The sequence below is a fragment of the Gracilinanus agilis genome, chromosome 4, assembly GCF_016433145.1.
Source record: "Gracilinanus agilis isolate LMUSP501 chromosome 4, AgileGrace, whole genome shotgun sequence".
Classification (NCBI taxonomy): domain Eukaryota; kingdom Metazoa; phylum Chordata; class Mammalia; order Didelphimorphia; family Didelphidae; genus Gracilinanus; species Gracilinanus agilis.
Window position 1 is genome coordinate 158,137,104 of NC_058133.1, and position 27,151 is coordinate 158,164,254.

The following is a 27,151-nucleotide window of genomic DNA, read 5'->3' on the forward strand; positions in this document are numbered from 1 at the left end:
CAGTGAAACATCTAACTACACCACAAGATATTTATAGCATCACTTTTTGAGGTAGTACAGAACTGCAAAGAAGATGCCCATTGATTGAGAAATGATTGAGCAAAGGGTGGTGCATGAATGTAACAGAATATTTCTGTGCTGTAAGAATGAAGAATACAATGAATAAAGAGAAGTATGGAAAATTTTCTATAAACTGATGTAAGTCAACAGAGCTAGGAAAACAATATAAGTGACAAAAACAATGTAATTGAAAAGAACAACTGCCACAAAGCAGCGGAAAATGAATGGTACAAGACTAAGTTTGTTCCCAAAAAAGAGAAGATGCCTCCCCTTGCTGCTAGGCAGAAGTGAGGGTCCATTAGTGTGGAACATTGCATACAACAGATTAAAAAAAAAAAAGAATACAGGTCCTAAATTAGGGTGGTAGTGATGTGAACAGAAAGAAGGGTGCAGATTTCAGAGGGAGATGTGGAGGGAGAACTGATGAGACCTATAAGAGAGGATGAGGCGTCAAGGATGACACCAACGTTTCAAATGTAGGGCACTGGAAAGATGGTGGTACACCCTTAACAGAAATAGGATCGTTTGGAAGAGAGAGAGAAGGTAGGGAGAAGAGGAAGAAAAGAAGATGAATTTGCTTTTGAATATGTTGAGCATGACATGGCATTGGGGTATTTAGGTCAAATATTAATTTTATTAATATTAATTAAAACCAGTAATGAGTATTAATTCTAAGAAAGAAGATAAAGGGTTTTAAAAAAAGGAAAGGGCCCAGGACAGGTTTGCTGGGGTACTTAGGGGTCAGGATACAGATAAGTGATTCAGCAAAGGAGCTGGAGGAGGTTCCGGTCAGACAAAAAGGAGCCTAGAGAGAATTATCCAATCAATACACACTGAGCACCTACTGCAGGTTGGGTGTTTGGGTTATGCTTGGAGGACACAAAAAGAGGCCAAAGACAGCTCCTGCCCACAAGGAGCTCACAATTGAGTGGGGGAAGCAGCATGCAAATACATGTAAACAAGCTACATAGAAGACAAAAGGGAGGTTTTTAAATGAGAACTCTAGAGTAAGAGGGAATGAGGTTTCCTCTAAAATGGGATTGCAGTTGGGACTTTAGACACTTCCTAGCTGTGCACCCCTGGGTGAGTCACTTTGCCCTGTTCGCCTCAGTTTCTTCTTCTGCAAAACAAGCTGGAGAAGGAAATGGCAGAACAATCTAGGTCTAGGATCTTTACCAAATGGAGTCATGAAGAGTCAGCCTCGACTGAAATGACTGAATGACAAAAGTGGGGACTTAAAGGAATCCAGGGAAGTCGGCAGGAGGATGAGGAAGGAGACAGCCAGAGAAAATGCCCAGAGCAGGGAAAGAGCACATCTTGTTCATGGAACCCCAATAGGCCAGTGTCACTGGGAAAGCAGGGTGTAAGAAGCCTGGAGAGACAGAGCGGGCTGGGGAGTGGAGGAGGCCACAAAAGGCCTTTAATGCCAAAGAAAAGGATTTTAGATTTGCCTCTGAAGGCAATAAGGAGCCCGTGGAGTTTCCTGAGTTAGGTGGGAAGAGCAGGGAGACAGAGCTGGGTCTGTACCTGGGGAACACTTTGGTAGCTGAATGGAGAATGGATTGGAGTGGCAAGGAGTATTTTGATAAAGGTATGATGTGATGAGGTACTAACTAGGGTGGTGGGCAGGGTCAGAGGGGAGAAGGGGTTGAGACTAATCAAATCCACAGGCCTGGAAACAGATGGGATGTGGGGGCTGAGAAATGGGGAGAAGTCAAGAATGATTACTGGTTTCTGAGCCCAAGGGCCTGATAGTGTTAGCTTCCATGGCTAATGAGGAAGGAGGGGAAGGGTTGGGGAGGAAAGAGGATGAGTTGTTCGGTTCAGTTTAAGATATCCACTGGAGGGGGCAGCTGGGTAGCTCAGTGGATTGAGAATCAGGCCTAGAGACGGGAGGTCCTAGGTTCAAATCTGGCCTCAGACACTTCCCAGCTGTGTGACCCTGGGCAAGTCACTTGACCCCCATTGTCCACCCTTACCACTTTTCCACCTAGGAGCCAATACACAGAAGTTAAGGGTTTAAAAAATAAAATTAAAAAAAAAAAAAAGATATCCACTGGATATTCCACTTGAGATTTCTGGGAGGCGGTTGGAGCTCAGATTAGAGATCCACAGAGAGGTTGGGGAAGATAAGTAGATTAGACAATTGCTGGCATAGAGAAGAATTAAATTGATGGAAGCTGATGAGTTCACCAAGTGAAAGGAGCCCAGAGGGACACCTTCGGTCATAGGTGTGTTCTGGGTGAGGATCTAGCACAGGATCCAACCACTGAGGAATGGTCAGATAGGTAGGAGAGTCAAGGGAGCAGTGTCCTGGAAACCAGTAATGAGAATATCCAAGAGAGGATAATCAATAGTGTCAAAGGCCAAGAGAGGCCAAGGAGAATGAGGACTTCAGAAAGGCTGATGGATTTAGCAACAAAGAGATCATTGGGACCTTTGGGAGGAGCAGTTTCTGTGGAATGAGGTCTGAAGCTGGAATGCAAGGGGTTAAGGAGAGGAGAGAAAATGGCAGCCTCCATCATAGACAGCTTTTTCAAGTTTAGCTACAAAGGGCAGAAGATGTAGGACAATAGCTAGTGGGGATGAAAGCATCAAGTGAAGAAAACCCAAATTCCTTATCCTGGCACTTAAAGCCCTCCATAAGGCAGAGCAAATCTGCCTTTCCACACTACTTTCCTTTGTCCTTCACTTTCCTTACAGTATTCCAAACAGGACTACTGGCTGTTGTCCAATCTTGGTTTCTCAAGCTTCTTCTTGTGTCTCCATGCCCAAAACCAAGACTCCACTTCTTTCTACTTGCTGAAATCTTTCTTTCTTCCAGGTCTAATTCAGGTGCCATCTCCTTCAAAAAGCCCACTTTAACTGCCGTCACTAAAGGTAATCTTTCCCCTCAAATTTTCTTGCCTGTCACATTCTACTCTGCATTATATTTGTGTATTTGTCTCATCCTCCTATTAAACTGAAGGCTCCTTGGGGGCAGTCACAGTGCTGTTTTTCATCTTTGTAACCCCCAAACCTAGCACATTACCTTGCACATGAAAGCTGTTTAACCAAGGTTGAACTTAGTCTGACATTCTTTTGAGAATATCTTGATATTCATATTGTTTAGGAACAGTACAAATGTTTTTCCCTACAAGAAATCAACAAGCATTATCAAATATAAAGACTAAATTTAATTTTCTTTGTTAGTTCCAAGACATGTTACTGATTGGGTTTCTGCTGGCATAACATAACACAGACATTCTTAACCCTTTTTGTATCTTGGACCCCTCCTTTGGCAATCTGGTAAAGCCATAATCAGAATGTTTTCAAATAGATAAAATAAGACTCATGAGATTTTAAAATAAATTACATTGAAATAGTTATCAATATTTTTAAAAGAACAAATTCGTGGGCCCCAGGTTAAGAATCCTTGCTCTAACAAGATCTTTTGGGGTCAGGGGAGACGATCTGTGATTTTATTGGTGTAGGGATCTCTAGTAATGAAACTATCGATGTAGTCAACTCTTCTGCATCTTATGCAGAAGACTCTAAGGAGTCATGGTGCTGGGGGGTACAGAATGGCAGGATTACATACTAACATATTAATAACAGAAATCCAATGTATATAACACTGGACAAGCCAGACTGCAATCTTTTTTTTCCCAAATGTTGCTGCTATCCCACTTTTTACAGTTCTACCCTTAAAATATGTTTAATTTGGGGAGCTCTATACATGCTAATTTCTCATATACAAGTTATAAACACGGAAACAGAGGAATTAAAGTGAGGGTAACTCTTTAGATTGCTAATATATTTCTTTCCTTTGTTAGCAACTGCATCATTAGCCTGGTCTTCTAAACACACTCAATCTTTTCATATAGAAGCTTCTCTTATCAAGTGAAGAGAAAGAAAAGAAGGCTGTATTTTAGAGAACTTAAGAACTGTTCTCTCCTCAACTAATTTAACTTATGACCTTTTCAGCTGTTGGATCAAGTTGTTTAAGCAGGCATACTGCCAGAGAACCACAAAGTATGGATAGTGTAACAACTCCCTATCCAATCTCTAGCTGTTAAGCCATCTGTTAGACAAAGATTGTTTGATGACATTAATCAGAATAAAACAGATCTTTAACTATTGCCTTCATCTTCTAGATTAAACTGTATCAGTTTTAGATATTTAAGGAAAACCAAGCCTGGTGATTAACCATTATTTTGGGGCTAATATGTGAGCAATTTCATATTCAATATAAAGAATAAAGTTGCATTTAAGTCTAGGGTAGATTCCATATTAAAAATGTAGTTCTGGAAGGTGGGAGGTGCTTATGAGCTTTAGGTTTAGGTTAGTCTTTTATGAAACAGAATTACATTTAATCTGCTTATCGACTATCTCAAATTTAATGAAGATCCACTTAAACATTTCATAACTTGAACTATTAGGTAAAACATTATGAAACTATTTTAGGTTTGTCATCAATCCTATATAAATATAAAGTAGGCCTCCCTTTGCCCCCTTAAATAAAAAATAATACTCAAGAATTCTGTAAGGTTTTTACATCTCTGGTTATTTTATTCTTAAAAACATATGCCAGGGGAAAGTTAAGTGGCTCAGTAGATAGAGCCAGACCTTAAGATGGAAGGTCATAGGTTCAAATGTGACCTGAGACACTTCCTTAGTTATATGATCCTGGATAAGTTGACTCAAATCCCCATTGCCTAATCCTTACCACTCTTCTCTGCCTTAGAACCAACACACAGTAGTGATTCTAAGACAGACAGAAAGAGCTTAAAAAAAAAAAAAAAAAAAAAAAAAAGCATATGCCAGATGCCTCTATGTGTACTACGACAAAATTTTAGAGTGGGAAGGAGTCTTAAGAAATTAAACCAAACTAATCTCTCATTTCACAAATGAGGAAACCCAGAGTCAGAATAAGAACCCATGTTTCCCTAACACAATCCATTGCATAAAAATATTATTTAAAATGAAGGTCAAACACGCTTCTGTCATGGAACAAATATTATTAAAATGAAGGTCAAACACGCTTCTGTCATGGAACAAATATTTAGTATTGATTCTAAGACAAACGGTAAGGGTTTTAAAAAAAACGAAGGTCAACAACTATAACAACAGACAATATGGGAATGGCATTTCTAGGATCAAGAGAGATATTTCAGATTTAGAAAGGAAACAAAGAAAATACTGCAGGAAATGAAGACCAAAATTCCTTAAAGGCATATAAATTTTATGTCAGTTTCCAGAGTACAAAAGAAACATCATCCCATTTAGTCACAAACTTTTAAACATTTTTAATGCAACACCAAAAAGTTCCAAATATATACACTGATGCAATTCACTAGAAATATTTAATGCTTTTGAAAAAGAAATCACACTTGTCCCTGTACATAATGTTCATAATTTGCTTTCAAAACAAATTCAAAGTAAGGATTGCTCTTTAAGCTTCCTAGTTCTTCTGCTTGTAATAAGTCTTTCACCTCTGGTAAATATTCACTGAGCTGAATACCTGTAAACACAAAAAAATACATTAATATCTCCATAAAATTATCTACTCAAGAAATCTGATTGAATACAGAAACACTTATGCTTCCATTAATCATTCTTTTGTATTTGATAAATGTCCTTTTAAAATTGTTTCATTTAAAAAGCATTTCAGCAATTCTAACAAAATAATATTCTTAAACAGAAAGTTTATGGGGCTGAATTAATTTTCTTGGATTAGTTTAAATATCCACCATTAAAATCCTATTCCAATGCTTCACTAATGGGGTGAAGATCACAAAGTTCTTGAAGTCTATGTCACTGGAATACAAGCTCTCAAGTGGAAAAGGCTTTTTTACAAGTATGCATACAACAATAGACTTCAGTCCAACACTGGTGCATCTTCATCCAATGACCAACCTAATTAACTATGGAATGGTCCATTCACTCAACGGTAAGCATTAGGTGCTGAATTATTTGGCCATAGTAACTCATGAAGACTGACAAAGAATAGAGGGTTGTGAGACACAACGGTAGAGATTATACTGACAGAGATGAAATGACAAAATTCTTTAAAGAGCTATAAGTTATACATGAAACCCACACTATGATTTCTGAAATACTAATTTTTCACTTTTGCCCTTGGCTTAGGCTTTCATTTAACATGAAAACCATTACAATTAAGAATCATTTTAAAAAGAATTATCAGAAAACTTGCACTACTTTTTATTTCATTTGGCCAGAGGGGAGGGGTAATCTAAATTTTAAAACACTTGTCATCTCAAAATTCTGGCCAAATCTCATAAGGTAATTATAATTTTAAGTTTAAAAACAGATATAAGGAATTACTTTGTTATTGTATGTCCACTCAAAAAATCAAAATGAGATATTTTTGCTATTATAAAAATAACAAAGGTACAAGTAATAATAATTTTTAAGAGTCCATTTAATAATTATAATACAAAAATGTATATATGTGGACAAGTCCATTTTTGAACATAATTTCAAAAATAAGCATATGCATTTCCTTCATTTAATTAAGATATATTAGCCAAATTTCAGGTTCATAGAAATAAAATATTTGATAACTTAAGATACCTTACTATGAGGTTCTCAACAAGGATTATATTTTTTATTTAAGAGCCTCTTTTATATAAAACCTATAATTATGCAGTAAATTCTTTGGGTTGTTTCATATGAAGAGAAATGTTTAACAATGTAATAAATTAACACTTCCAGTACTTAGTATCCTTAATTCCTATTAGCAAAGAAATGCATGCTAATCATATGGCATCATATTAAATAATTTCCAAAGGGACAATTTTTGCAAGAAAATATATAACAGAACCTTGTTATTAAAATACGTATTTTAATCCTAACAGAAGTCATTGTACTATAGACTTAGAGACAGAAGAGACCTCAGAGGTCACCAGTCTAGGTTTTTGTCTGATTTTTTTCTCTACAGAATTCAAGGCAAAATATTTTGCAAAGGGAAAATAGTATAAGTAGTTTAGACAGGGTACTTAAAAATGTAAGTAGAAAAATGACAAATAAATCCACATTATGTTTATACCTAAAGATATCTTGTGTTGAGCTCAAATATCTGGCTGTAACCAAGAGGATAGCAGTGTGGAGCAGAAAGAAGAAAAGATTTGGAGTTCAAGGCTGATTCCACCTCTTATTACCTAGAGTGATGTTGGCCAAGTCATCCATACTCCTTGGAACTCAAGTTTCTATGAATGAATGACAAGGTTTGGATCCAATGACTTCTAAAGCCCCTTCCACTTCTAAATTTATGATCCTTTGATCTTAGCTTATATACAACACATGTAGATGATTTTCTAATGTGATATCCACTTACTGCCAAATCTTAAAATCTACATTTTATAAAATAGGCCCATTCTAGTCTAGAAATTCATGGACTGTATTATATTTGGAGCTCCAACAACTGAAAAGCCAAATCAACTTGGTAACTTAAATGAACATGAGGCACCAACTCTTTTGTAAAAAAAAAAAGCCAAATCTGGAGAATAAATTTCTGAAATAGATTGATAAAGAACCAATTCAAGTCTCCCCATTTGCAGAAAGAAAGCCTATCATATATCTTGTCCCCAACAAATGTTATATACTATTAGACATAATATTAGATAATTTTTAGGTGCCCTGCAAACTGCCTTACCTCCATTTAATTAATTCTGACTTTGAGACTGATCATACAGATTTAAAATGATTTAAACTACAGTTTAACCACTTAATAAGGAATTAAACTTCTCTATAGAGCAGCTAAAGAACTGTTTAAAAGAACTGATGGTGAAATTATACTTTCTATTTCAACATTTATTCATTCAAAAAAATGTGTTAAACACTGAAACATGTGAAGAGTCCTATGCTAAGCACTGGGGGGAAAATACAAGAAAACATTAGATCTTGCCCTCAAAGGCCTTATAACAGAACTATAACAAATCACTTACCCTCTTTTAAAAGTTTCTCTAAGATTTTCACAAAGATACTGTCTTTAGATACTTCAATTGGATCATCTTTACCATCTGAACTGGACCAACTATAGAACATAAAATCATCATGAGGTTTGAAATTTACAAGGTGAAACCTTACAGTTGACTAAAAATATGGAGTCATGGGGATAGAGATGGGATAGGGCAACAACAAAGAAGATTATGTATCTAAGACTAATTAAAGATTTAAAAATGTAAGATATGCATACACTTATATTTCCCACAATGTACCCAGAACTTACCTAGACATTTGACCAGAACTGGCCATATTATATATTTAACCAATAAATTATACTTTAAAATACTACTTAATTTCCCAAAGAAATGTTGCAAGCCAATGGCAAAATGAGTTATACAATCATAACTTCCCAAAGAACAGGTAACAGCCAGAGTGCATTAACACATGTGTTTTTTAAAAACTCAAGTAAAATTGGGTGTTCTCTTTGAACCTAAATAAGGTCACACATACAAGACGGGAAATTTTTGTCATTTGAAAGCAACTAAGAATAAATCACAGGGGGCAGCTGGGTAGCTCAGTGGATTGAGAGCCAGGCCTAGAGACGGGAGGTCCTAGGTTCAAATCTGGCCTCAGACACTTCCCAGCTGTGTGACCCTGGGCAAGTCACTTGACCCCCATTGCCTACCCTTACCAATCTTCCACCTATAAGTCAATACACAGAAGTTAAGGGTTTAAAATTAAAAAAAAAAAAAAAAAAAGAATAAATCACAGGTCAATAAAGCTATGTGGTCAGTTGTAAGCCTACACTCCATAACACACTACCATCCAATTAAAACAATGATAACAAAACAAACAAAAAAGAACAAGTATGAACAACTTTGCATGAATGGGGAGGAAGAGAGAAATCAAGAGAAGAGACTTGCTGGATGCTTTTGAGGATGGCTTCTGAAACCAAATTAACAACAATTTTAACTATCTGGGAGTGCTCAGAGGAGGGAGGAGAAGATTAAGTAAAAATAGCTCTACTCGCTCCAATAAGGAAAATGGTGAGCAGGGGAAAAGTTCTGGCAGTCAGGCCAGGACCTCTTTAAAAGTTCTTCACTGAGAAAGAGATCCATGTCCACAACAGACTGTCCTTAATCCTTTCTCACATGATAAATTTTAAAGGAATCACTTCCATAGATGGAAATGAAGAATACTTAGGAAGAAGGCAGATAAATAAAAAAGAGAGACCTGAAAACTTGAATATTATGCCTTCAAATCTAAGAATTTTTCATCAAAATGAAATTGGTATCTGGGACCTTAGCTTTGTGAAATAGGAAAAAAAATTAAATTTCTATTATTTTCCCACATCAGCTAATATAGAAAAAATGTCTTGCATTCTGGATTTCTAAATATTCAAGCCAGGTATAATGCTTATAGACTTATATCCTTCAAATGTTCCATTTTTACCATTAAAAAAATACCAGGATCACACAACTTCTTTCCAAAACCAGGTCTTAAAAATAAGTTCCTTAACAGGTTTGCTTTTTATTTTGCATTTAAAATGGGCAAGGAGCATTCAACTACAAATCACATGAGGAAAATTATATCAACAAAGTCTAATGAGTGACCCAAATGGAGAAAATATATTGTGCTCTTAGGTCTTACTTGTCTCTTTGAAGTGCTTTGCAAAGGATTTCAAGTTTCAGGTCATTTATGTTTGCATCTTCCTCCTACATATTGGGGGGGAGAGGAAAGAGATTAAATCCTGATTTCAAAAGAAATTCAAAGATCATTTGTTTTTCCCTAAAATTTTACACCATATTCATATTCAAGGCATATCAGCCCACAATTGTGTACTCTTACTCTATTTTGGTTACTTAGGGATAAGAAATAATTTTACTTCTTGTTCAGTGGTAGAGTCCCACTGCTATCCCTAGGTAGGGGCTTATAATATTAACTGCATTCAAGAAGAAAAAAATGACAAAGTTGCATTGTGATGAGGGTAGAAATACTGTACAGGTCATAATATAAATTCAATTTTTGAGGAAAGAAAAATCAATAATATAAGTTCAGAAACAGTCTGTTATTTTTCTTTTCTTTATTAATTATGAGCCATTTCTTTAGCTCTGTATCTGATAAATCATATAAATAATCCCTGGAAGAAATAACAGATTAACACATTAAGTCACTTAAAAGCATCTTATGTAAATTTACCAATATACTCTATGAGAACAGTTAGGAAGCTTAGAAAGAAAATTTTAACCTAAAATTGGAATCTGAGAAATTGTACATATCTGGTAATTAAAATTCATTCAATCTATTTCAATTACACAGAGGCAAGTTTCAGAAAAAATAAATATGATTAAGAATTATCAACAAAAACTTTGTAAGAAAAGATGAGATCTCACATCTGTGAGGATCAACTGGAAAAGATAAATGGATAAGACAAATAAAAATAAAGTTTATATTTGACTAATCAGGTATAAATCATTTGAAGACAAATTAAGAACCAGTAGCTAACAGTCCGCGAGTTCTTATTACTTTCAAGTAGCAGAACCATGTACTGAATATATAACAGTTAAAAAGGGGAAAGAATAATCTAATAAGTAAGTTACTATTCTATGATCCAAAAAAAATCTAGGGATGATTCAGGAACTTTTGTGTGCGAATGTCTATATTCTTAAACTACATCTGAAAGAAGACTTTGAAAAAAAATCAGAGAACACTTTGCCTTTTTTGATGAAAAGCCCTGGGATAATATAATTCTTTTTTTAGTTTGCTTACAAGAGTAAATTTTTCATTCACAACCTAACTGAAAGAGGGTACCCCATGTTTTTCTTGATTGGGAGCTGACTTCTGGGTTCACCATTACTGAAGGTATTCAAGCAAAGGTGGGGTGGCTACTTGGTTCTATAAGATTAAAATTGTGAGACTGGCTGCAAATGTTATTATTTTATTAATCAGAAAGGAATAGAGGAGAAGGATGAGAGAGGGGGTAAATAACTTTTATGGAAGATTTAGCCTAATCTATCTAGCTTCTCTATTTAATTTGCTGTTCCACAGCAGCCATGTGGTCCTCTCCCAGTCCATCCCAACATGAAAGTCCAGAGAGCAAAATTCAGTCTTGCCTCAGTTTATCACACTTTCTCTCCACCCACTGACTCTCAGATGTCAAACCTAGTGAGCTGTTTCATTTCTCCTTTGCCTGGTCTGCCTAGAGGACAGCCCAGGTCTGCTGACTGCCTTGTGATTCCCTACCACAATCGCTGGCTTTTCTGGCTGACTACAGGGGGCACACACCAGAGTTTCCATTCTGTCCTTGTGATCAGAGTCCCCTCAATAATTTCCTTAACACAATCCCGCCCCTCCCATCCCCCCCCCCGGTAGACCAGCATGTTAAATCTCCTCACTTGGGTTTTTCAAGAGATTAACATGTCAGGTGTCCCCAGTGAATCACTGCACATGTGGAGTTCATGCATTTAAGATTTTTCCCTAGGGGGTATAAAATATTGCACCTTACATAGAGGGAATGGGCCCTGGAAGCCACAGACCTCCAGTCCAGTTTAGGAGAGGCTGTGGACTTCACCCAGGAAGGGTAGAACTTCTTAGAGCCTCCTCAGAAGGCACTGTACAGGGAGGTCATGCTTGAGAATGCTCAGAACCGGCTCTCCCATGGGTGACCATAATGGAGGGATCCTGGGAATGGAGCAGCTCTGAATGTCCAGTCCTTCCCCTAAAGAGAACTAAATAACAAGATTCTCTCCATTCTCATCAATTCCCCATGCCCAGGGCATTTCCCAGAAAAGATGTGATATCTTATTTGGAGCAAAGGGAAGTCCCATGGATGCTGGAGCAGGAAGGCCTGAGGAGCTGCCCTTTCTTCCACAGAAAGGTAAAAGCAAAGATTCATGAGTGATGACCCCTGTGATTTCATTTGGAGAGAAATCTGTGCTGTATATCAGAGAACCCCCCAATGGAGAGAAAGCTTATGAATGCCAATGTTACGGTAAAACTGTCAGTCTATACTCATCCCTTATTTGCCCTCAAAAAATTCAGACTGGAGAGGAACCTCATGAGTGTCACAAATGTCCTAGAGCTTTTGCTGAACATTGATCCCTTATTAGATATCAGAGAACCCACACTAGGGGAAAATCTCATGAATGTATTAGTAGGGAAAGGCTTTCATGCAAAGGGTCAAGTTTTGCTCAACATGAGAGAATCCACATGGGGGAGAAACCTTATCAATATGGTCAGTGTAGAAAGATATTCACAAAGAGCTCCAGTCTTGCTCAACATTAGAGAATCTACACTAGGGAGAAACCTCATCAATGTGGTGAAATCTTCCAGCCAAAGTCAGTCCTTATTTCCCATCGAAGTCTTACACTTCCTAGAAATCTTACTAGTGGCAAAAATGAGGAAAGACATTAGAATGGAGTGCAGAGCAGGGTCCAGGTCATATCTGGTCTCAATGTGGGAAGGCCTTTAGCCATTACATTACGTTAAAGGACTCATACTAAAAAGCAGCCTTTTGAAGGTGCCCAATGGGGCTATGGCTTTCTCTAGAAGATGGAGGTCACTGTGGAATATTTGAATTTTATTTCTCACTGTAACAGAATGGCAAAATAAAGAGAAATAATTCATGCCAACCCAACAGGTCACAAAATGGGGGATTAGCCTGCAATATATTTTTTTTTCTTTGACTTAGAAGCTCTGGATTTTGCCTATAATTTTTCTAAGAGTTTTCATTTGGAAGTTTCAAGAGATGAGTGGTATATCCTTTCTATTTACTATTAGCTAGATCTAAGGGTTCTGAACAGTTTTCTTTTAATGTTTCTTGAAATATAATGTCCATCAATTTTTCTTAAAATGTCATTTTTTTCCCTCCTGGATCTCTTCTCTAGCCTAGTTATTTTTGCTATGAGGTAGTTTACATTTTTTCCTATTTTTTTCAAACTTTAGACTTCAATATTTCTTGTTTCATTTAATCACTGGCTTCTGTTTAATCCATTCTGATTTTTAGGGAGTTTATTGCTTGGGCAAGTTTTGTATTCCCTCTGCCAAGCTCGCTCTTTATTAGTTCCCCTTCTAATTTTTTCTTCTATAGGTCTAATTTCTTTAACCCTTCCTTCCTTTCTTTCTTGGAATTTCAAGAGTTTAATTCTTAAATATTTCAATTTTTAAGTCAAATTTACCTTAAGGTGATGAAATAGAATAGGCCGTAATTTAGACGATAATTAAGACTGTCCCTCTTCCACCAAGCTGCTTTATGTAAAGTACTGATGACTGACTCTTTAAAATGTCTTATCTATTAGTCTCTTTAAAAAACTTTCAAAACAAATGCTTCAGATGATAATTTAGACTAGAAAGACTAACACCACCAACTCAACTATGCTGACATTCAATGTCCTTTCAAATACTTCACCATATGAATGGGTCTGAGCAAGGATATCAGGTTTTTTGGCAGTGACTTCAATCAAAGAAAATCTTCAAAACTTTCCTTTGATACAAGTATACACACACACACACACACACCCTATAATTGCTAAAATAATAAGACAATGAAATGGAAAATGGGAGAATTTTAGGATGACACTCCTACTAGTCTGTTTTGCTGAACCATGTACCATCTTGCAAGGAATAGTTCCCTTGGAGAAAAGAAGAAAAAAGGCAATATTTTAAGTTTATCCCTTGGGAATAATGAACTGGAGGAATTCCATGTGAACTGGAAAGACCTCCAGGAATTGATGCAGAGCAAAAGGAGAAGAACCTGTGGCACAATCAAACGTAATGGACTTCTCTACCAGCAGCAATGCAATGATCCCAGATAATTCTGAGGGACTTAAAAGAAAGTACGCTATCCACATCCAGAGAAAGAACTGTGGGAATAGAAACCCAGAAGAAAAACATTTCCTTGATCACATGGTTCAATGGAAATATGACTGGGGATGTAGACTCTAAACGATCACTCTATTGCAAATATTTATAATATGGAAATAGGTCTTGAATCAATGATACATGTAAAACCCAATGGAACTGTTCATTGGCTATGGGAGGGGGGAAGGAGAAGGGGAAGGAAAAAACGTGAATCATTTAACCATGGAAAAGTACCCTAAAATAAATAAATGAATTTTTAAAAAGTTTATCCCTTGGCCAATAATGAAAGCTTTGTTAGAGCACTGTTAGAAGGCAATGACTTGTTTTGTGTACTACAGTTCAGTGTTTTACTTGGGTGCTTGTGGACAATTTTTGTTCGCATCACTGTTTCTCATCTGTATGTTTCTATGGCTAATTTCTGCATTATTGCCTTCTTGTTGGTTGCCTCTGAGCACCAGGGTTGCAGATCTCTGCAGCGGTCATATACCTCCCATCCAAAGTCTCTCAGTTTTCCTCATGCAGGCTGTGGTCAGTACGGATGTCTAGCCTGAAGAGCCCTTAGTCTGAACCAGCCTGGACAGTGTGGGACAATTTATAAAAACATTAAAGAAAAACTTTCGCTTTATCATTTTCAGGAATTCTAGTTGAATCTATTCCCAAGCTGTGTTTTACTTTGAAACTTTGCTCATGAACATTATGGAGTCATTCTTTTCTTCTGGGTTTGTGTCTTGAGATTCCCAATAACTTTTTATAGTGGGATTCATTTTTGTTGTTTATTGTTCTTCCAACCTAATTCCTGACTTCAGACTTCAGACTTGATGTTGGGGCTAGGCTCTGGGTACTTTTGGAGGGACTATTTAGTTTGCACCTGGTGCTGCTTTCTGGGAGTACTGAGTATTTTGCAGGGACAGCTCAGGCTTCAGGACCCATAAGTTTTCAGTGTTCCCGAAGTGGTCTGATAAAGCAAAGTCTTATTGCTGCCCTCCAGACCTGAGTGCTACAAGATCCTGAGATGGGTTTGGGTCTAAGCAACAGTAGATTGCTATTGGACCACCTCCCATCAGTCATCTGGGAAGCTCTGGTTCAGTAATAGAACTGTAGGTTCCCCTCTTGTGAGGGATGATTTCCCAAGTTCTTCTACTTTAGGGTACAGACTAGGCTAGAAGCTAAAGAGCTGAGACCACCCTCTGCTCTTAGGGTCTGGCCACACTGCTAATGTTTGTTTCTGAGCTTGCTCTTCTCTCAGTATGCTGACTAGGGCCTATAACCACTTCTTTCCCCAAAATGTCACCCCCTGGGAGAAGGTCCCTATCTCATTCTACCTTGGATCTGTGACTCAGAGGGGGATAATGGGAGGCAAAGCTTCTAGATAGCACCAGTTTCCATTATGGTACCCTGGTATGGGTCTAGAACCATCTCTCATCCTTGTGTGGACCTGGACAAGAAAAATGACTCACTGATTTTTTTCTTGCATTTCTCCATCGGGATTTGGTCTATGCATTTTTTAGATCTGTGTTTAGGAGTTTGGGGAAAAAAAACTTGATGTACTACTTCCTGCTATCTTCACCATTTATCCCACTTACCATAGTGACTATTGCAAAATCTTTCTTCTCTCCAACCACCTCTCTTCTTTCAATCCTCTCAATTACCTCATTCTTTACTCAGAAAACTGCAATAATACAGGATTGAGCTTCTTCTCCTTGTCCATTTCATATCTCTCTGCTATCATTCTCTAACATCTCTCCCATTCACTAGTCTTTGGTGATGAAGTGACCCTTCCACCAATCCTCCACATGTACTCATGATAATAACCTCCTCACATTTTCTAGAGCAGAATTGTTGCTATCAACCCCACTCTCTAATTTTCAATTTCTCCCTATCTACTGACTTCTACCGATACCTACAAAATTTCTAAGCCTTCTCTCCTTAAAAATACTCACCAGATCCTCCCTTTCCCACCAGCTAGACCTCTATACTTACCTACCACCATCAGCTAAACTCCTTTTTAAAAAAGCCATTTATAATTGATGCTTTCATATCTTCTCATCTTCATTCTTTTCTTTTTAAAAATACATTGTTGTGGACAGCTAAGTAGCTTAGTGGATAGAGCCAGGCCTAGACAGGTCCTGGGTTCAAAACTGGCCTCAGACACTTCCTAGCTATGTGACCCTGGACAAGTCACTTAACTCCCATGGCCTAGCCTTACTTCTCTTCTGCCTTTAAACCAATACACAGTATTTATTCTAAGGTGGAAGGTAAGGGTTTAAAAAAATAAATAAATTACTATTGATTTTTTTTTTCTATCTCCAAAATATCCTTTCCCCTCTCCCATCAGAGAACCAACCTCTATCACAAATATTAAGAAAAAAATCAGAAAAACTAATCAATACACTGAAAAAAAAATTGAAAACATATATGATGCACTATACCTGTGAACTCCTTACTTCTGCAAAGAAATGGGATGAGAGTGATAGACCCTGGGCCTAAGCCCCCTTTCCCCTTTCCCTAATTAGTGCTCCCTTCCTCTGCACCTGCTGGAACATCAGAACAAAGCAGCTGATCCACTCCATAGGGCATTGCTACTTCCCATCCTATGACCCAACAGGATCCATGATGGATTAATGTTTTGGACCTATACTGTCTGTACCATGTTAGGAACTCTACAACCATGGAACCAGCTATTTCCCACCCTGAGAAATGAGACAAGACCAAGACTACCTAATCCAAGACCACCACCACCCTATAAAAGATTGTCCCCTTCCCCTAGCCATCTACTGGTTGTGGGCTCCTTCCTTGCTGTCCCTTCCTCCCCAGCCCCTCCTTTCCCACAATAAAGTCGTGCTGGATTACTGTCTCATTAGCCTTGGGTCAGACTCTCATCAGTAGATCTGACAGAGAACGGATTCTAAACTTTCTGCAATTTGGTTCTCGATTTCACCATTCAACTAAAACCTCCAATGTTACTAAGTACCTTTTGACTGCCAATTTTAAAGGACTTTTTGGGAGAAGAGGAAAGGAAGGATACTCATTTTCTGTGATCTCTATTTGATGTCTGACACTTCTGATCATCCCTTCCTCCTGGATACTGTCCCCCTCTCCCTGGGTTTTCATGATTGCTTTCTCTCCCGGTTTTCCTCTTGTCTGATTGCAACAATGTCATACCCTCTAATTGTGACTGTACACCAAAACTCTTGGGTCCTCACTTTTCTCTCTTACACAGTGGTCTTATGAGCTCTGATGGGTTTAATCATCACCTGTGTGAAGATGACTCTCAGATCTATATGTATTCAGCCCTATTCATTCTCAACTACTATTCTACATCAGGAATTAGCTGGACAAGTCCAAATTAGATGTTCCCTCGGTATCTTAAACTCGACATGTTAAAAAAAAAACAACAACCATATGTTTTTCCCATACCAACCCATCCTTACCATTACCCTTATCCCTACTACTTCAACAAACCTTACCATATTTTGTCAAGGACACTTCCTTCTAGTCACTTAGGCTTACAACCCCGAAATCCTCAACTCCTGCCTCATACTCAATATACATAATCAAATGTCTGCAAAATCTTGTTACTGTATGTTCACATCTCTGAGTTACTTCTTTTTCACAACTCTCCCTCTAAAGGACTCATATCTCCTCTTTCCTGAATTATTTGCAATAGCTTAGTAACTGGTGCCTCTGCTTCAAATTTTCCTCCTCTCTAATCCATCTTCTACCTAGCTACCAAAGTGAATTTCCTAAAGCCCAGGTGTGGCTTTGCCTAATAAACTCCAGTTTACTAGAAACCCAGGAGCCCTCTTGAGAGTTAAATATAAATTCAGCTATTTGGCACTTAAAGCTCTCTGCAATCTGGCACTGTCCTAGTTTTCCATTCTTTTTACACACTACTCCCTTCTACACATTTTGTAATCCAGGCAAACTGGCCTTGTTGCTGTTTCTCATGCACAGCTCCCTCTCTGATCTCTTAGCATTTGCATTGGCCATACTCCATTCTTATAATGTACTCTCTATTTACATCTACTTTTTGGAATTCCTGATTTCCTTCAAACCTTAGCTCCAATATCATTCGTTTTGAAGAAGAAATTTTCTGGTCTTCCAGCTACCAATGCCTCCCAACCTAAAGTTATCTTATATACATTCTATGTGTTTTATATCTATCTATATGAGTACTGTCTGTCCCAAAAGAATGCAAGTTCCTAGAGGAGAGAGATGGTTTCTTTGTCTTTGTATTCCTAAAGCCTAACATATAGTAAGTGCATAATAAATGCATGTTTACTGAGCAAATGGATCAAGAAACTGCACTTACCAAGAAGTTAGAAGCTTCCTTAGAAATAGCACAAAAGTTGGTAAAGAGATGAGAAATTCTGAATTGAATAATGGGGAAGTTATGGGGATATATACATATATATAGACTATAGTGAGTAATTAGCAAAAATCTTTAGGGCCTATTCAAGAGGATGTTTTAGAGACTGGGGCATGTTCCAAAGAATACATTCTGGAATCAGAGCACAAGGAAGTATGTTAAGTAGATGTTTCAAATGGAGGGATTTTTTTGAGATTATAGGAAGAAAATCATATCTGTGTAGGAAATAATAAAGAAGGGAGTTGGTTCCAGCTGCAAAGGTTTCCTGAAGGGATAGCCCAAAATTTTATTATTTTTACCAATCTAAAAACTTCTTTCAAACTGGTGAATTATTAGGTTCTCCCTTTATATCCGTTCCCTAAGAAATCTGGCAATGATACGGAATTTTAAAGGGATATTCTTTTATCAAGTATGATTTGCTCAACTCATTTGCTTACCTCATTAATATATTCTAGCAAGTCTAGAGCTTTCTTGAAGTCATATTCATTGGCTCTTCTGTTTTCCTCAGATATGTACAGCTATGGTAAAAAAAAAAATTAGGTAGAGGATTATTTTTAGTAAAATCATAGGATAACAATTATTATTATTATTATTGTTATTGTTGTTATTAACCCCAGAGAGTTTAGCAAAGTGCTTGGGACAGAAGATGCTTAATAAATGTTTGCTGAATTGAATTAGTAGCTTTTAAGAGTTAGAAAACTCCACAGAAGCTTATCTAATCCAATTCCCTCAGTGTAGAGATGAGGAACTGAGGCACAGAGAGGTTAAATGACTCATTCATTGTGACATAGGTGGTATATAACAAAGTTGGGATTGGAACTAAGGTCTTCTGACTCCAAATCCAGCACTGTTACTATTATCACACACAATACCTCTCTGCACTGGGGCTTCTGGAAAGGTTAGATGTGACAAAGTAGCTATAAGATTGTGCAAAATACATACATTAATCAGCTGTGGTGCAGACAATACTGGCATTGTACTGAGATTAAACTGTTTTTCAGCTAGTAGCTGCTCAGGTAGGGTCTCCTGATGTAGTAGAAAGTGTTCTTGGTCAGTCATTTCTAGTATGCAAAGGAAAGAAAGAAGGAATATCAGTAGAACTTCCAGCTCTATTTTCTGGTAACACAAATACGAATTTATAAAAAATTAAAGTTGAGGGGCAGCTAGATAGCATAACAGATATAGAGCCGGGTCTAGAGATAGGAGGCCCTGTATTCAAATCTGACCTCCTAGCTTTGTGACCATAGGAAAGTAACTTAAGCCCAATTGCCCAGATCTCACAGCTCTTCTGCTTTAGAATCGATCTTATTGATTCTAAGGCAGAAGGGTTTAAAAAAAAAATTTCCAAGATTCTCTCAGATCTGTTACTATATCATCTTATATATGGTATACTACAAATTGGACAGGAACCAGGACAAATGAGATACTTGTAAAAGGCTCTTAGCACAATGCCTGGCACATACTAGGCACTATATAAAATGTGAATTCCTTCATTTCCCCCTGGGCAACACCAGAATCAGAATGTTGAAGGTAAGTGGCACATGGGCCAATAATTATTCCATTTACAAATGCAATTCAAGAATAGTATAGTGGTTTCTTTAAAGTACTGTTTACAGGGGCAGCTGGATAGCTCAGTGGATTAAAAGCATAAAAAAAGATGATAAAACAATTGGAGTACAAATAAATACTGTCAAAATATTGTCTTTATAAGGTTTGGGGTTTCAGAATATTGATTTAAAGGCTACTAGTGCAGAAATACATTTTTATTATATGACAAAGTAAAGGATAGAGTCAAATTTAAAAAAGGGAAAAAAAGAAAAGAAACTGGAATAAAGATTTATATAAATTCTTTAGGATTTCAATACACTGTTAACTCCTGGCAGAGTCTAAAAAACATGTTTCATCTTTCTCAGTGTGAACTAAATCTAGAGCCTATATACATACTTTAAAATAACTGGCATAGCTATTTTTTCTTTATTTTGTAAAAAAAAAACCTTACCCTTCCATCTTAGAATCATATATTCTTTTAATTTTTAAAAAAAATTTTTAAACCCTTAACTTCTGTGTATTGACTTATAGGTGGAAGAGTGGTAAGGGTAGGCAATGGGGGTCAAGTGACTTGCCCAGGGTCACACAGCTGGGAAGTGTCTGAGGTCGGATTTGAACCTAGGACCTCCCGTCTCTAGGCCTGGTTCTCAATCCACTGAGCTACCCAGCTGCCCCCAGAATCATATATTCTATGAGTAATACTGTATATTGGTTTCAAGGCAGAAGAATGGTAAGAGCTAGGCATTGGGAGTTTAAATGACTTGTCCAAGGTCATACAGTTAGAAGTATCTGAGGCCAGATCTGAACTCAGGACACACTTCCTGTCTCTAGATCTGGCTCTCAATCCACCGAGCTACCTTGCTGGCCCTAAGCTAAGTCTTGAAGAAAGAGAAAGGTTCTAAAAGGTTGAGGTGAGGAATGTGGAATGGCTTGTGCCAAACTGATCAAGGCAAAGTAAAATGCTTTACTCTTAGAATAAAGAAGGCCATATCCCAAAGAGATCAAAGGAGAGGAAAGACAACCCTGGAAATTCTGGGGGTGGCTCATCAACCGAGGAAAAGCTAAACAAATTATGTTTTAATAGAACACTATTATTACACCATAGAGATGACAAAAGGGATGATTTCAGAAAAACTTCAGAAGATTCTGAAATGATGAAAAGTGAAATGAACAGTACACCAAAGTAACATATGATAACTGGAACAATGTAAAAAAAATCTTGAAAACTTAAATACAATGACTGACAGACTCCTGTTAAAGAAGAATGAAGAACCTGACAAAGGTTCTCTGACTCAGAGAAGAGAATAAGATAATAAGATATACTTATCTGAATATGCTCAATATGGGACTTTGTTTTGTTTGACTATGCACACTTACTCCAAGGAGTTTGTTTTTCTTCTTTTTTCCCCCTCAAGTGGGAGTTCGGAGGAGTTGCAATAGAGATTTTTTTTTAAAAAGTGGTATTAAAACCTTTGCCAAATGCACAGAAGAGAACAGAAGGAAATAGAAGTAGGCCAGCTCTTTAAGTTACCTCCAGAATTTATTACATATTTAAAAGGAAAAGTAAACTAAACATTATAGAGATTCATAAATAATCCTTTTCCTTTTCTAATTGATATAAAGAAATACTCATTTTACTCAGAGTTTAGGTTCCAGTCAGTATCTACTTAATGAAGGAGTGAATAGCTTTATGGTGAAATAGTTATAAAGATCTACACAAATTATGTTATAGTACAGGTAGTTGTAAAAAGGAATTCTTTATTCCTTTTTTAATTTAATGGGGGACCTGGAGGTCCTCTAGAAATGTGTAGGGATTAACCAGCCCAGCGTGACAGGAAGTAGGAACCAGGGAGCCCCTGCTGAGCCGGCATCAGTTGCAGGCAGTCAGTTGCTGATAGGGCTGGCAGTTGCAGGAAAGTTTACTATATTCTTTTACTATCTCTATTTTAATTAAACTAAATTGTTAATTGTTAAAAGCTACTCTCTTATTTTATCAAAACCCCTATTTTAACCCTTACTTTATTAGCACACCTGATTTATAAACGGGTTTCAATCCATGTGAATTTAAAATATACTTGTGAATTTTTATTTTTTGATTCTACTGGGGAGCAGGAGCTGAAGCCAAGATGGCAGAAAAGGTACACGGACCCATGTGATCACTACCAAATTACACTCCAAAAAACTATGCCTCAAATATGATGAATATAATGCCTCAAAATGAATTCTGGAGCAGCATAACCCACAAAAAGACAGAGTGAAACAATTTATTAGCTCAAAACAACTTAGAAGACCGGCAGAAAAGATCAAGTGCACTAGGGTGGAAGGAGCACAAAAGCAGAACACCAAAGCAGGTGCCACTGTGGCAACAGGCCTTGGGGGTGGCTGAATCAGAGGCAAAGACTTCAGGAGCTCTCAGCCACAGATGCTAAGGATTAAGGAGGTGGGGGGGGGGGGAGAAGGGGTCAGACAACTGCTCAGGAGATTACAGGGGTTCCTTTGCTGATTCTGAGTGCAAGACTTTTGTCTCATTGCTAATACACAGTTCCAGGTCATAGACCACAGCATAGGCCCAGACAGTATTAAATACACTTCACCTTACATTATACCTCTGTGAGAGAAGTGAAAGCATATATATGCCCAGTGCCAGGTCTGAAGAAAGATATACAAAGAACCCAAAACTTGGAATAAGTGCTCCTTCCTCATAGTTAGAGAGTCCAACTTAGAGAGTTTCTTAAAGTAAAAGAAAAAGAAAAAGGCAGGAAAACAAGTAAGCAACAACAAAAAAGATTTTGGTGACAGGAAAGAACAAAACACAAACTCCGAAAAAGATAAAAGTCAATACCGCTACATCCAAAACCTCTAAAAAAAAAAAAGAACTGCTCTCATATCCAAAAAAATAATTGAGGAGGGGGCAGCTGGGTAACTCAGTGGATTGAGAGCCAGGCCTAGAGACGGGAAGTCCTAGGTTCAAATCCGGCCTCAGACACTTCCCAGCTGTGTGACCCTGGCCAAGTCACTTGACCCCCATTGCCTACCCTTACCACTCTTCCACCTATAAGTCAATACACAGAAGTTAAGGGTTTAAAAATAAAAATAAATAAATAAATAAATAAAAACAATTGAGGAGCTCAAAAGGACTTTAAAAATCAAATAAGAGAGGTAGAAGAAAAAAAATCAAGAAAAGAAATGTGATACAGGAAGATTACGAAAAGAGAGTAAACAGCTTGGTAAAGGAGGCAACAAAAAATACTGAAGAAATTAATACCTTAAAAAACAGAATAGGCCAGTGATGGGGCCCAAAGGAAAGGAAATGCTCATCTGTCAGTCTGTTTCTAAGGCAACTCTTTTGAAGTTTCATTGTATTGTATCCTACTTATTGTATTCATCAGATTAGGAATAACTTTACACTAGGGACAGAACATTTCAGAGAGCTGCATCTGGCCCATGGGCTGTAGTTTGTCCATCACTGGAATAGGCCAGTTGGTAAAAGAAGCATGAAAATCCAATGAAGAGAAATTCTTAAAAAGCAGAACTGGCCACATGGAAAAAGAAGTACAAAAGTTCACTCAAGAAAAACATGTCTTAAAAATTAAAACTGGGCAAGTGGAAGCTAATGACTCCATGAGACACCAAGTAACAATCACACAGCCAAAAGAATAAAAAAATAGAAGAAAAAATGAATATCTTATTGGAAAAACAACTGATCTGGGAAATAAATCTAGAAGTGAATTTATTTTTCCCTAATCCATAAGAGAGAGGCAGCTAGGTGGCTCAATGGATAGAAAGAGCCAGGCCCAGACAAAAGTTCTTGGGTTCAAATTTGACCCGAGATACTTCCTAGTTGTGACCTGGACAAGTCACTTGACCTCCATTGTACAGCCCTTGCTGCTCTTCTGCCTTGGAACCAATACTTAGTAACAATTCTAAATTGGAAGGTAAGGATTTAAATAAATAACCTATAAAACTTAAAATCAATATTTAAGATTGTAATATGGGAAAGCATACTGCCATATTTTGCATGGGGCAAGCTGGCAGTTTGCCCTGGTTAGAATGCGGAACATGCCATGAGGCAGGCAGCTGGTGCCACATGGCAGCTGGAGCCAGGGTTGGCTTGGCAGACCCTGGCTTTTTCATTTCTCCCCTCACCTCTCATTTGCCCCATGCCCCCCTGGGACCGGGTGGTGGGAGCAGGAACGGGAGTAATTGTCTAGGCTTAGAATAGGGTCAAACCAATTCTGCTGGACAAACCTATTACTACTACTACTGGCAAAGCAAACCAACCTTTACCAAAGATTAACTTCATTTTATTAACAAAGAAACCACACCACTCTGACCCAGAGCTGCCTGCCCTGGGTCAGCAGAGGAGCATCTAGGAGAAACCTAACGGTGTCTTGAGTCAGAGAAATCTTTCACCCTTAGTGCTCGGTACTTCCTAACCCTCTTTCCATGACCTTATCTCCTGTACTACTCCTTTTATCAATAAACCCCTTAGCCTTAATCTGAGAACTTTGTGGTTACTGCCTACCATCTAAGGCCAAGCAGGGACAGCCAAGAGGAAAGGTTCTGAACAGCCACAGCAGGGATAAACTCTGTTGGGGTTGGTCAAGAAGTCCCACACTCACTTCCTGTCAAACTACTCTACAGACCAATAGGAAGTTATTCCTCATCAGGATAGGGGCTAGAGATTAGACATCTTAAAGGAGCCTGGTGTCTAGCAGGGAGAGCTTCACTTAATACTCTGCTAACCTGGGCTGGATGATATGATCCTTGTTACATTTATAATCAGCTCAGCCCTGGTACTGCCCATACCATCCTCTATAGTCAGCACCTTCCTTCTTCTAATTATTACTGTCTTCAGCCCCTTATTCATTACAAGATATGTAAGAATGATCATACCCTAAATCTAAGAAAAAACATTTCCCTAAAAACAAAGACATTTAATACATGCTGTTTGGAATATATGCAATTCAGAAAAGGAAAAGTCCTTTTATACTGGAATAATGAATGAGCCTTGGTTTAGCTATTCCTTCACCCCTCACATTCAATCAGCTGCCAAGTTCAGCAGATTCTAGCGCCACACATTTTTTATGATCATCACCCTCCTCTCTACTCATGTTACCGCCTGGTTCAGGCCTTCACCTTTCACCCTAGACTACAGTACTAGGCTCACTGATCTCCCCCCTCCCTTCCCTCTAGTTTCTCTCTCCTCTCCAGTCATCCATTACAACACTATAGAGTGTAAGATAGTTTTGTTTGAAAGATCCATTGGGGAGACTATTCTCCCCAGTGGATCTCAGGGGGAATATGTTAGGAGAGTTTTCTTAATCTCTCCATTTTTCTCTTTAGGAGGCAAAAGAGCAAAAAGATTTCTGAATAAGAGCCCCGCTGCTGTGCAGGCTGTCAGCTGAATGACAGAAGGTGTGGCTGAGAGTGGGTAGGTGACTTGCAGGCAGTTGGAAAAGGACTTTTGTCTCTGGGTTCCCTAGAGAGCAGGAGTGTCTATCTGTGTCTCTGAGACAAACTGGCAGTTGGAAAATAACTGATAGTGGGTAAAGAGAAATGGATTTAAGGAGGTGGAAGGTGATTAATGCCAACTGATTATCTTGGGTAGTTAGTTAGATAGTGGATAAATTATTATTATTAAATAGACAGATAAGTAAGTAGGCTGGGCCTGGCCTGGCAGAAGACACTGCCCTCAAAGGCAGATAGATTTAGGGTTTTTTAGAAAATTTCAGTTAGGATTGGAATCTTAGGTATAGGTATGGGTTCTCTCTCTTTCCTCCTTTCTATTTCCTAACTGAACTTTCCTCAAAATAAACTAAGTGTTTTGTATTTTACCAAACTGCTCTCCTAACTTTTGTTCAAACTCCTATCCCAAAATCTAACCCTTCACAACGACCATATCATTTCCTTGCTCAAAACCCTTCAGAGGCCTGTAAGTTGAAATACAAGCTCCCAGCCTGGCATTCAAGCCCCTTTGCCATCTGGATCCTTGTTAGTAGGCCTGCCTTGCTTCACATTACTCCCATCCATAGGCTCTCACTTCAGCCAAACTGTACTACTAGCTGTTCCCCACATCCATCTCTTGCCTCCACACTTTCAATCTAGGAATGGCTGCCCTCCTCATCTTTGCTTTTCAGAATCTTCCACTTCCCTCAGAGTTCAGCTCTTCATAAACAGCCTTTCTAGATTTCCCAACTCCAACAGCTAGTTCCCTCCTGACCTTTTTCTAGAGATTCTTATTTGGGTCTCTCCCTTGCCCATATTGTTATTTTGTGTCATACTTATCCGTATACAAGTCATATTAAATTCAAGAATTGTGAGCTCCTTGGGGGGGCCAGGAAAATATCACCCCTAAAACATGCTTTCATAAGAATCCAGGATCACAATAGAATTGTTTTGTTCTTCATTTATAATTTAAATCCCAAGACCAGCAAAGGTAGGGACAGAGAGAGAAACCAGAACAATGATTTCATCCCGAGTCAATGCAGGTCAAAACTTTGTGGGGGTTTTGCCAAAGGTTCTCCCCTCAATCATTTTATGTCAGAGGTAGGCCCTGAAACCACTTTGGTCTCCCTGGCTCGAAGGCCACCTTCTTCTCCACTCTGTTATGGGGTTTCTGTTGTTAATAAATGTTGGTTGAATGGAATGTATTAAATTGTGTCTTCTGTCCTTTAACACTGTCCTTTTTTTTTTTTACCTTCAATTTTTCCTTGAAGTGAATCCTCTGAAAAATCTGAAGCTAGTGCAGCTAATTTACTCAGGCCAAGAAGTGTTTTCTTTTTTGCAAAGTAACGAGTCTCCATATTTGCCAAACCCAGAAGTGTTGTATGAGCCTAGAATAAACAAAAATATAAGGTCAAGATAGTGGGTAAGAAAATACCCTGAAGGGAAGTTAGGTGGCTCAGGTGAGAGTGCCAGGCCTAGAGTCAAAAAAGACTGGGGTTCAGATCTGGCCTCAGATACGTACTATGTGACCTCGGGCAAGTCACTTATCCTCAACTGCCTAGCCCTTGCTTTCCTGTCTTAAGAACTGTTACTAAGATAGAAAGTAAGGTTATTTTTTTAAAAGGGGGAAAGGAGTTACTCAAGGAAGCTAAATAAATGGAGAAAATAATAGACAATTTCTTTTAAATTTATAAAGAATCACAGATTCAGATTTGAAAAGAACATTATAGAAGATAGAAAGTTCAACTTCTTCAGTTTGCAGCTGCAAAAACCAGTATAAGAGATTAAATTACTTGTTCAAAACAAAGAGAATTAAGTTTGTGAGGCAGGATATGAACCCAGGTATTTCTCAACTATTTTATTACTTCTGTTTCATTTGTATCAAGACATCTCGATATAAGCACACCTCTTTTACTA

At 38.0% G+C, this 27,151-nt stretch overlaps 1 protein-coding gene across 1 annotated transcript in view; it reads right to left on the bottom strand.

Moving 5' to 3' along the window:
• Positions 1 to 5,043: 5,043 nt before the first annotated feature.
• NUP133 (nucleoporin 133) overlaps positions 5,044 to 27,151 on the bottom strand; it is an 84,206-nt gene continuing 62,098 nt past the window's right edge. The window contains exons 21-26 of the mRNA XM_044673814.1: positions 26,487 to 26,622; positions 19,181 to 19,299; positions 18,676 to 18,756; positions 9,661 to 9,725; positions 8,010 to 8,098; positions 5,044 to 5,563 (exon numbers count right to left, since the gene is read on the bottom strand). Of these exons, the coding sequence (XP_044529749.1) occupies positions 5,427 to 5,563; positions 8,010 to 8,098; positions 9,661 to 9,725; positions 18,676 to 18,756; positions 19,181 to 19,299; positions 26,487 to 26,622 (627 nt within the window). The 3' untranslated portion in view covers positions 5,044 to 5,426. The remainder of the gene's footprint in view (positions 5,564 to 8,009; positions 8,099 to 9,660; positions 9,726 to 18,675; positions 18,757 to 19,180; positions 19,300 to 26,486; positions 26,623 to 27,151) is intronic.